Below are 12,370 nucleotides of genomic sequence, written 5' to 3' on the forward strand. Positions count from 1 at the left end.
TTTTTGAAATGTGACATTTTTCTGCTGTCCTTGTTTAGGGACATAGGTTTGTTATATTTTACAGTCCATTAACTCTGTTATATCAGTGTCTGATTATTGAAATACAAGAAACTCACCACACCATATGAATATGTATCACATGTTTCAGATACTGGAAGGCTCTGGATAACTTCTGGGGCCATCCAAGGGAAGGTGCCCACTAAGGACATGTGCGTTGTATGGGAGTGAAACCTTGAGGCACCGAAATCACAGATCTAGCAAAGACAAACAATTAAATACCAACTTCTCATTTATTTGATAATCAAAGAGACTGGACAGAGCAGTTACAAAACTGTATAAATAATGAAAGTACTCCTACCTTTAATACTCCATCAGCAGCTATAACAACTGGAAATCAAGAGACAAAATACACAATGAAATCATGTCAGAAATAAGACTGCTACCTCTAAGTTTATCAATATTTTGGTGGCAAAACATTTTATAAAGGAAAATGATCCTGCTCTAAGTCTTGAATATGCAAGCAGCCACATACTGGTTTTTGGAAGGGGTTTGGAGAATGTTTGAAAGTTTATGAATAAATTCAAGGATCAAATTTAAAAATAAAATTACAAAAGAGGTCTATTAGTCATTAGAAATTTGAAGTTTTGCTTATTTGTAATAATACAAACAACACAGCACATGCATATTTTTTTCATTATAATTAGTGGTGCTAATTCATCCCTCCCTTAAGCGCACCCTAAATGACTTTGCATACATGTAACTATAACAACAATTGAACCACTGTAGGTATCCATGTATAAATATTAATCTCAAATAGTAGGAAAATAGTAAATGTTTGGGCTATTTTTAAATTTCACAGTGATTCTATTTAGCAGATGAACTTTGAAATCACTCTCCTTAGCTTTTACAGGAAATTGTCACATACAGTGGAACCTACTTTTAGGCAATACTTTTAAAATTAAACTCTGCTTGCAGAAAAGTCCAGAATATTTCAATGGACTTTCAAGTTGTTTTACAATGAAGCTTCACCCTGCTCATAGTGAAATTTCTATTCTAAGTGATCTGAAATAATTTTTAAATATTGGACTTGTTCAATATTTTCAATAGGAAACATGTAATGTCAGCCTGAATTTTCCCTGCAACAATTTTTACTTTAGAAATATCAGGAATAGAAACTCCAGTCTTTACAAGTTTTGTTTTGGATTCTTGTAGCAATATCGTTGTGATCTCTTATACCTTGAGCAACTTTGAACCAGTGGTTCCCAAACTGCGGTATGCATCACACACACACGCCCCCCCCCCCCCCCCCCCACACACACACACACCCACCCCCCCGCTGCAGGGGACAGGAATGCAGCCTGGCCACGTGTGCAGCAGTGCCCAGCAGGTAAGTGGGGGGGGGGGGGGAAGGGGAATGGGACAGCAGATTGAGACTCCCACAATGAGGGAAGGGAGCAGGGCAGGGGTAAATGTGGCGGGGGGGATGGTGGGAGTCCCGGGCAGCTTGTCCAGGGGCACAGGGGAGGGGAGTTTCTGCCCCTGTGTGCACCCCAGGGTAGGCACGGGGGGGGGCATCTGCCCCCCAGGTTTATGTGGGGCAGGGGCAGGCTGCCACTGCCTTGGGGCTGGGGGCGATGCCATGTGCCTTCTGTGCACTGACTGCCTAGTGGCAGAAGGCACGTGGTGTTGTGTGCAGCTCCCGATACACAGAGCCCAGTGGTAGCGCCTCCGCCCTACAAACAAATCTGGGGGGGCAGCTGGCCCCTGTGCATACCCTGGGGTGCACACAGTGGTGAAGCCCACTGAGCCCCTAGAAAGGCCCAGATCATCCTGGGAACAGCTGTAGTGGGTGGGCGGGTGGGGTGCCCAGCGGCCCCCAAGATGCAGCCTGGCTGGGCCTGCACAGCTCTGCAAGGGGATGCCACATGGCTGAAGCAGGATGCTGGGCTCGGGGGGGCTTTTAGCTCCAGGCTTGGCCTCCCTGTGTCCTGGGCACGTTGCAAGCGGGGCGGAGTTGTCCCCGCTGCACGGGCCTGGCTGCAGGAGCTCCTGGTTACCGTCCCAAGGAGTTCCCGGTAGCTGTCCCTGCTCCCAGTGTCTGGCAACGTGAGCTAGGCCACCACAGCTGCCTCAGCCTGCCCGAGCCCCGGCCTTGCCCATCCACAGTCCCCCTCAAGTGGCCAGGGCAGGCACTGCGTAGGGCCACTGTGCTGCGGGTTCCCGGCCGGCTCGGCTCTGAGCGCTGCCTGCAGCAGCTATTCCCAGAACCCAGGGAATCCCTACTCGCACTGCACCCAGCACGCGCGGGCCAAGCAGGCCCGTGAGCTCAGCGTCCTGCCCCGGCCAGGCAGCGTTCCCCTGTGGACAGAGGGGCTGCACCCCACCTTCGCAGAGCTGCACAGCTCGGGCCTGGCCCCACCTCTGGTACCGCTGAGCACCCCCACTGCGGCTGAGCATGTGGAGCCCTGGGGCAGCTCCTGCTGCCCCCCCACCCCTCCAGCTGATACCTTCCCAAGGGAGCCCACAGCACCTCCCCCACGTCTGCTCCTCCTCGCGCCTCTCTCCCCTCCCTCCCTCTTCTCTCTCTCGTCTCTCTCTCTCTTCCCTCTCCTCTCTCTCCCCCATCACAACATGCTTAATAAAAAAAAATACACAAGAACAAAAGTAGTATATGAAGTTTTATTTATTATTACCAGGTTTAGAATTTTTAGAAAACCTGGTACTTACTGTAAAAAAAACAAACCCCAAACCCCCCCAACAGTTATGATTATTAATTATATTAATGTGCAGTGCGTCCTGTCATGCACCCTCCACCCCATTTTTGTTTTTCTGGTGTGCCCGCACTCTGGCACCTCACAGGGTATGCATTCAGGTTTTTTTTGGTACTCCAGCCAAAAATGTTGCCTATCCCTGGTTTGCACTGTTTATTTTCCGATATACAATTGTTTTATATGGCTACCGTAACTGATAAAACAATGTTCTATGATTACTAAATGTTTTGATGTTGTTTTAATACATAGTTTGTTATCTATGTGTATGAAAAAATTACCAGTGGTACTTAAGGCTGTATCATTTTAAATTGGTGGTACTCGGTCTGTCAGAGTTTGGGAACCCTTGTCTTCAACCAACCAAGATTTCCATTACCAAAAATGTTAATTGAAATGGAACAGATGGTGTTAAAAACAGAAAAAAGCCCCCAGTGTTTGACTAAAAATCTCTCCCCTCAACTATACAGAAGTCATCCTTCAAATTCTTGACCACTGCAACATCATCATTTCACCATTTTTCTAGTTAGCAGAGATGCTTGCAAGGCAGATTTGAATTCTGAATATAAAATATAAGTTGGGATAAAAGTGGGTTTCTTAGTTTTGTTTTGATCCAAATTTTAACTAAAAAAAAAAATCTTTTGGGGCCCTTATATATATCATGAAGTAAAAAAAGGACACAAGCATTTTTAATTTTGTCTGTTGCCTTCAAATGTTTCCCACTGTACTAATATCGGCTGGAATAGATCAATTATTACATAAGTAAGATATTGCACAACTACCCTCTTCTCCTCTGGCTGAATTAATTATATACATTCAAAATAAAAAAAAAAGTAGAACTGTCCCTTTTTTCCTGCTACTGTACTCATCTAACAATAATCCTTCCTAGAGACCCGCTTTAAAAATACCTTTAAAAAAATCTAAAAATGAAACTGTATCCAGTCATTTCTCCACTATGACATTCTTGCACTGCATTTGGCAAATCTATATCATTTGTAATCCATTATTAGTAGTTAATATTTCAATTAAAGTCACCTGCAGCTTATGTCATTACTAGTCTTGACTATCAAATGGATCTGATTCATTCAAACATCCGAGGCAGTTTACGTTATTTATAAGCACTAAAATCCGTAATACTTCTTCAATCACCACTGCAATGACTAAAGGTTTTGGCGAAGACATTAGGTCTATTTTGTCATGTCAGAATTGCATTAAGCCACCCCTTCCTAGCCCACAGCATATTGGATGTTTCCAGGAACAGGGGAAAGTACTCAGGCAATCCTAGAGAGAAACAAGATTTGTTTGGGAATATTTTTTATTGAACTAACTTTATAATTTTCTTTTTAAAGTGGTCACTTTCTTTCACGTAATGGAGTTAAACAAAAGTACTTGTAATAATGGTATTAATGTCAGGTAGTGTCTGGATCTTTCCAGACTAAAGAAGGGCAATTTGTCCCACAAGCTTGTCTAACATCTCTCTCAGCTACGAAGTTGATCCAATAAAAGATAGAGCTGACCAAGTCTTGCTTTTTGCATATTCCCCAAACCAACATAACTACAAAACCAGTATATTACTACTGAAAATCTCTGACTGATTCTTCAGACCACAGGCAGGAAGGCATAACTTAGAACAGCCTTATAGTCTTGTCCTAGTCCTTGACATAACTTACATCAGTCTATAGAGCTGTAAGGTTCTAAGTCATGCCTTAGAACAGCCCCTACACACAGTTCCAAATTATGCCAGCGGGAAAAATAATACACAGACAACCCCTGGGGGCATGCGGGGAGAAAGGGAAGGAGGTGCCTCTTTCTCTGCCCTACCTGGACCTAATATGACAGTTAAGAGGTGAGGATTTAGTCCTATATCTGCAGGAGACTAAGATCAAGGTTTGCCATTTCATTATCTGAAAACAGAATACATAGGACACTTCAGTTCAAGACTACTTTACCATTCCTGGACTTCAGATCTCTGTGTATGACTTTGACTGGAGCTTCCATATGTAAATAGTGCATTCCTACACAAAAATGAAAGAAAATTCTTAAATTAGGGTGGTTTAATAAGATTTTTGTGAGTTTTTTTTAAGGTGCTAGACTGCCCCAGCCCTTCTTTGAGAAGGTCTATGCTCCCTCCCCCATCTTTAGTGACTGGTGCCCTGCACCTGCCCCAACTACTCCAGCAATGCCTGCTTCTAAAGACTGTTGTTACTGTTGCCTGTCCTTATCCCCCAGTAGCCTCTGTGCCCACACTCCTAGCAGCAGACTCTGCTGCAGGCAAGGGGACATGGAGTTGGAACCACGCTTTCCAGCTCAGATCATCCCTTTGACTCCTCCTACACTCCTAGGAGGGACTTTGGGGGTGGCTGCCAGCATGTGAGATGCTGCAGGAGCAGCCTCAGTGGCAGGGGCCATCCTTAATCCCTCAGATACAGACTGGAGGTGGGAAGAGGCAGACAGTGGGAAGAGCAGGGTATAGCAGGGTTAGGTTCTGCCCTGTCACTCGTCCCTAGCTCCTGCTAGAACGGGGCTTCTTAACCTTTTTAGCCTCATGGCAACCGTCCATTGCTAAGGACAGACTTTACACAGAAACCAGTTTAAGTGATCAGAAACTGGTTTAAACCTGTAACAGAACAGATGGTCATTGCACATAAACCAGCTTCCCTCCCCATCCCTTCTGCCTTACAAACACCTCTCAGTATTACTTAGCAGATGACATGCTGGCTACAGCCCATGCTGTGGCAGACAGGACAAAGGAAGAATCAACAGGTAGCTGGTAACATCCCTCTGTTGTTTTCTTAATGAGGTGATAAACACTGTGTTATCAATTTCCTGCTGGAATTGATAACAAAGTGGTCAGAAGGGGTGCAACCCCTCCCTAATCAAAGCTTCCTTCCTGGGCCTGGCCACACCCCGCTTAGTTAAGCCCTGTACAAGGGAAAGGAGGGCTGCTCTAGCACCCCCAGCTTCTAGCCTGAGTCACTGCAGGCATGTGCCTGCATGTCTGGGATGTCTGTACAGTTACAGAGTGATTTAGCTTAGCCAGGTTAAACTAACAGGCAAAGATTAAATCAATTCAGGTTAAGGCTTTTTGAATGTCTGTCTCTAGCCCATATCATTCCTCAATTTAGATTCTACTTCAGTAATTCTGCACTGGGGCACCATGACATTCAGAAAAGTTATTGGGGGTGCCTTGACTGTAATTGCTAAAAAGATTGTAAACCACTGCACTAAATGAGGCAGGGTTATAGTTGGAGTGGTTTTGATTCACCTGAATCATTCTCATCTTGTTTACACGTAACAATGAGGATGTAAAAGCTGCTGCCCTTTTGAAATGTTCCTGTTTTGAAACAGCTCCAAATATATGTGACATACCCTCACTCTGTGGATGCAGGTGTGTGTAGGGGTATGTGTGTCAGCATGTGGAGTCAAAGAGTAGTAGTTAACAGTAACTTCTCTGTGAGGGCAAACCCTTAACTTTGCAGAGTGTCCCCATGCAGATAAGACTGGTGCTGGATATTGACATCTGTAAGCATTGTACCTATATACAATATGCCTGTCCTGTGAAAAATATTTGCTTGCGACTCAGAGCCAAAATACATACAAAACTGATAGAGAGGAGACCTTCACTTCCATTTCGAAAATATACCATCAAAAGAGAATAATTAGGAAAATGACCGTTATCCCTTCCTTCCTCTAAAACATATTTTCTAACAGTGTCTTCAGTGCTGACATCCATGATGGTTTTCTTCATTTCAAAAGAAGGGTTTCAACACCACACTTTAAAGATTGTGCAGAATTACTGTTAGTCATCCGTCTCTCTTACCTTTAGCTATATCAGTTGCCCAGGTCATGATGTGATCCATATCCATCTCTTCGCTTTTGTTGCTATTAATGTAATCAAACAATGAACCAGCAGAAGCATATTCTATTAAAAAATATACATAATACATTTTAAAACATTGCTTCTAAATCAAAAGCTATGATATACCACTAGTTTCCTCAATTCACTATTTCCTGATAAACAGAATCAGTCTTTCCTCTTATAAGATTTTCCATTAGACAGTGTGGGTTCAATAGTTAACAGGCGTTGTTAAACATGAGTTATTGAAGATAGGTAATTTATTCTGAATTATCCTGAGGCACACAAATACTCCTCATAAGGAAATGAAAGTAAATTTATATACAACAATAGACTTAAAAATAACAGACAGGAATTCAGGTAAGCAACTTCCTACTCAAAAGATCTATTCCATTTGTGTAGCTAGAGATACACTCATTGACTAGTAACTAAAATAAATTATATTGTTCTGAGGTCCTCTTATTCCTGAGAAGTCAACACAACTAAGAAAGCAAGGCAGATTATATTATTTCCTGTTCAGTATCAACAGAATTGTTTACTAAAGTAAGATCTGCCACTTTTGTGCAAAACCAGGGAAGGGCTGCACAAGGATAGTGAAAGGGCTGGTATGGTCTGCAGGTCCTTTGTGGTTGGTGACTGAACATGTAAAGGAAGAAATCTAGGTGGTTTCTTAAGCTACAAACAGATACCATTTTTGTCACAGGATCAGCTGTGCCAGGATGTGATCAGCATAGCTGATCCAACTGATTGGCAGGGACAAATGTTGCCCAAGGCCATTATTCCACAGGAACGGGTCCCTGCTGTTCCCAAAGTTTCAGGGGGCCCATCCTGTCTGTCTTCAGCTCAGGGGCCTGGGGTTCATCAAATGTCTGACTTCAATCCATGGAACTCCATGGGGTTCCCTTGCTCTGCAGTGTGAAATGTGCACTCCAGAATCTCCTGCCCAAATTGGCTAGATAGAATGGGTAGCCCCAGGCTGTGGGAGAAGCACCATAAGCAATCAGACATCCTTCCTGATAAGACATGATAAACTGTTACCAGGAATCACAGTGCAAACATTTTTGGGCACTTGGAGTATGACAAGGGGCAAGGATGTCTGTTCTCTCACAACCTGCACCCCATTAACATTTTTATGGTGACACAAGGGCGACATCTGTTTGCGACCCTAGGCCACATCCACATAAGCCTCGAGCCAGTAGCTTTATTTGGGGTCGTGGGGGCTTCCTGGGGCTCCAGCAGCAGCAATCCTGCTGCTCTGAGTCTGGCCGGCAGTCAGAGCTGGCCAGGCTCCAGTTTTGGGTGGCATGCACTCATGCCTTGCATGCACCGCTCCACTATTTTTTTGTGCAAGTTTTTTTACCCAAGGATCTCCTGAGGTCAGTAACACATGGAGACCAGCTGAATGTGCTGTATGTGGTAAACATGCCTGTGGCACCAAATACCACACAGTCCTGCTTGTCTGAACATGGCCCTAGAGCCCTCATTGAGGCTACAGGGCTGAAAGTTAGAAACTCAAATTTCTTTCTTATCAACAGTGCATATTTGATTTTAATGATGAAGACAAACTTTGAATATTAAAGTACCATTTTCACAGTAATTTTTTACTATTTTAAATTATAATGAAGTTATACAGACAAGGAGATTTTTTGTTCTTAATGAAAGTAGGAATTCATCAAACGGACTTTGATAGTGTCCAATACTACAGTGAAAAGTTCATGTTTCCTTTTACAATGCTACACATAGTGGACCAAAAAGCATTCCATTTTAAAATATGATCTACTTTAATTATCACCTTAAAATAAATTAGTGCAAGACATCAGAATCTAACCTGAAACTGTGGGGATTTTGAGGAGAAAGAGGAGGATCAAATGGATCAATTTGTTGCTCTGCTCCTCCTTGTAAATTAGAAATAAGAAGACAGTACAAATTGGATTTTTTTAATGGAAAAATGATTAAAAACCCCCTTAACCTCCTGGTCTAACCCTGAAGTACCATATCCTATATTTTTACCCACTAAGAGTTACAATCAGTGTGAGAAAGGGAGGCTGTAATGTCAGGGACCGAGTTCTGCCTCCCTGATACTGGTGTAATTGTGCCTGTTCTTCCCAATGGTATAAATTAGCATAATGTCCCCTAAACTGCTCCAATTTATACCCAATGGCTATGACCTCTCTGGGACTTAACCAGGTGTGAACTGGTATTTCACAGACATTCTACCCTACCCCACTTTTACCAGCTAAGAGTTCATCTACATCAGGGAATTATCAGATGGTAAATTAAATTCGAGTGATACCAGCAGCATATGGTAGTCAGAATCCAGGCTTATAAATACAAGTCTGAGGGAATATGAAATCAGTCAGCAATGCTAAGCCATGCAATAGGTGCTTAAAATAGAAGTTCTCTCTGGTCCATTTTCTACAGTGATCTTAGAATGCCATATATGCACGCGTGATGGAAAAGAACTTTGCTCAGGAATACGTTTTAGAAGCAGTAGCAGGCACAACTAGTTTAAGACACTGCATGCTAGCCTAGCCCTCACTGTACACAGATTGGCAAGATTTTATTCTCTGAAGTCTAGCTGCACCACTTACAAAATAAAAATAAAATAAAGAGCCATGTTTATGGTCATGTCGGCATATCCCAAGTGGCAATTACGAATGAACTGGTTCTCAGGCAATCAGAGATACAAAGGAAAGAAAATGCACTAATTTCCTATTTATAATTAGAGGTATATATCAAAGTAGTTAAACTAATATTTTCACTTTCTTTATATTTTGGGATAATCAATATAATATTATAAACATTATAGTTATGTTGCACGTAGATGAACACTGTTGCTTATTTAGTAGTCCTTACTTTTATTTCTAAAATACAATATCAAATATCTGGAAGCCTACTATCATCATCAGTAGACTAATATTAGAAAACAAACTGCACAAATGAAAAGTATGAGAGAAAGTTGCATCTTAGTGGTATAGAGTCTGGTCAGGGAATGAATGGATCAACAATCTTAAACCCAACAACCTTTCACACCACAATAACATTTAGTGTAAACTTGCAAATTCTACTCTGAAAGGGACAGCAGTTGTCCAGTCTTCCAGAGTGCCAGATCAGTTCAGTACTACTCCAGCAGTGTAAAGAAGTCCTAAAGTTGATATATCCAGCTACTGCTTTACTCCCTGGTTTAGCAGAATCCTGATGTGACATGTATCCAACATGGATGTTAGCGTAATGGACATACAGGAAACCCTCGGTATTCGCAGGTTCAGCATTCGCAGTTTCAAATATTTGTGAATGCTGAACCCGCATTTTAAATACACTTTAACAAACACTACTTGGGAGCGCTGCGTTTGCTGCCATCGGGTTCCCGCCACCACCATGCACTGCATTCATGAATGCAGTGCCCTATTCGTGGATGTCACCATTCGTTGGGATCATGGGAACGTATCCCCCACGAATGGCGAGGGTTACCTGTAGCTGTTACATTCTTCACTTGGTTGATCCCTAGAGAGAGGTTACAGGCTATTGGCGTAAACTAGAACAGTTTTTATGTTTATTCTAAATTTCTGGCAGGGATAGGCTGATACCCCAAACACTAGGAAGATGCAAATACTAGCTTAGAGCCACTCTTGCATCATCCCCTCCAAACATTCATTTCATGCTCTCAGGTGGTCTGCAGAAATTGGCCCAGTATATCTACCAATGCATTAATTTATGAGGTGCCTATCACCTTGGTATTTTAGATCATTCCATGACCAGCTGAAATAAAACATAAATACTTCATCTTTGCCATTTAAGAGTAGGTTGGTCAAAAAAGAAGTAGTATATTTTATATTTTCCTTAGTGAACAGAGCAGCAAATTACTATAATTCAATTTTCAATAGTATGAAACTGGAAAAGTTAATGTAGAAAGAGGAGCAAATAAAGACAATTTACCCATAATACTGTCTTGTTTAAAGAGGACCAGCAGCCTTCACCTAACTCAGTTATTATAGCCACTTTTATATCTACACATTCATATACATAAGTTCCTTGCCTCCCCAAACTTGGCTTGTTCTGTACATACCACATGTTTCAGACAAGAACCTATCTAGCTCATCGAAATTTTAGCAGAAAGTCTCTGGCAGCTCTCTGTTTTAGCCGAGTAATTCAAAGCTACATAACTTATTATTTAATTCTAAGAGTTTTGTAGCTAACTGTAGACATGCCAAAATGAAATGATATCCCATTTACTGAAGCTGTACCCAGAAGTGTATATGTGGGAGACACTGCTAATATAAAATAAATCATCAGGTAAGAAATGTCAATAATGCAGTCCAGCATCTCCCACAAGTCTAAGAACGAGAGATGACTTGGTGACCGACTTAAATATAGCAACAATGACCATGAAACCATCATGCTCACTGTCTGTCTCAAGGCAGACAAATCTGATAGCAGGATTGAAGTCTTGGACTTTTGAAAATTTAAATTTCAACAAGCTCAGGTCACTGGTAGGGGAAGTGCTGCAGGACCAGGAACTGAACATGAAAGGTGTGCATGAAGAAAGGTTGTTCCTTAATGACACGATCCTTGAAGCACAAAGGAAGTCCATTCCCATGCGGAGAAAAGGTAACAGAAGGGCTGGGAAGCTCTCTTGGCTAAACAGGGAAATCACGTTCCTCTTAAGAAAGAGGCTTATAAACAATGGAGGCTCAGGGCAGGCCCCATGGAGGACTACACAATAACGGCCCGCACTTGTAAGGAACAGATCAGAAAGGCTAAAGTGGTGACTGAACTCAAATTAGCAAATGGGAATCAAGGACAACAAGACGTCCATCTTTAGGTACATTGGGAACAGGAGGAAAAAACATGGGAGTGTGAGGCCATTGCTCAACAGCTCAGGACAGCACTCCGGAGAACACTGAACTTCCGAATGACTACTTTGCCTCGGTATTTCACCGGGTCAAGGGGAAAATCATGCCAGGTAGGGTGCAAAATGAGCAGGGTATGAATGACTGCCTTCCTACTATTGCTGTAGAATTGGTGTGTGATCAATTAAAAAAAATTAGACATATATAAGTCAGCAGGACTGGATGAACTTCATCCGAGAGTGCTGAAAGAGCTGGCCAAAGTCACTACAGAACCCCTGGTGAAACTTCCAAAACTCGTGGTGCTCTGGAGAGGTCCCTGAGGACTGGAAAAGGGCCACTGTTGTGCCCATCCAAGAAGGACAGGAGGCAGGACCCAGGTAACTATAGGCCAATTAGCCTAGTTTCTATGCTAGGAAAAATCCTGGAAAAATTTCATCAAGGAGTCTATCTGCGATAAGCTTGCAAAAGGTAGGATTCTGAACAACAGCCAGCATGGCTTTGTCATGAGCAGGTGTTGCCTTATCATCTCCTTGCCTTGCCTTACCATCTCCTTTTAAAACCAGGTAACTCACCACCTAGGCAAGAGAGAGGAGGTCGACACTGTATACCTTGACTTCCAAAACGCCTTTGATCTGGCATCTCACAATGTCCTCGCGAGAAAATTGGAGGATTGTGGGCTTGACTCCGAGACAGCCAGATGGATAGGAAACTGACTGCAGGGAGCGTTCTAATAAACAGATCTGTGTCATCTTGGCAGGAAGTGAACAGTAGTGTCCCACAGGGGTTGGTGGTTGGTCCAGTGCAGGCAGTCCTTGACTTATGGCATTTTGATTTACGGCGATTCACTATTTACACCCATGTTATTACTTATGACGCTGGATCCTCGCACTTACGCGCTA

General features: G+C 42.7%; 1 protein-coding gene across 5 annotated transcripts in view; it reads right to left on the reverse strand.

Moving 5' to 3' along the window:
• MAP3K20 (mitogen-activated protein kinase kinase kinase 20) overlaps positions 1-12,370 on the reverse strand; it is a 127,012-nt gene that overhangs the window by 74,355 nt on the left and 40,287 nt on the right. For all 5 annotated transcript variants that reach the window (XM_059727279.1, XM_059727280.1, XM_014599478.3 and 2 more), the window contains exons 4-7: positions 6,586-6,687; positions 4,715-4,780; positions 359-387; positions 117-254 (exon numbers count right to left, since the gene is read on the reverse strand). In XM_059727279.1, the coding sequence (XP_059583262.1) occupies positions 117-254; positions 359-387; positions 4,715-4,780; positions 6,586-6,687 (335 nt within the window). The remainder of the gene's footprint in view (positions 1-116; positions 255-358; positions 388-4,714; positions 4,781-6,585; positions 6,688-12,370) is intronic.

This window comes from Alligator mississippiensis, chromosome 4 (genome assembly GCF_030867095.1).
Source record: "Alligator mississippiensis isolate rAllMis1 chromosome 4, rAllMis1, whole genome shotgun sequence".
Classification (NCBI taxonomy): Eukaryota; Metazoa; Chordata; order Crocodylia; family Alligatoridae; genus Alligator; species Alligator mississippiensis.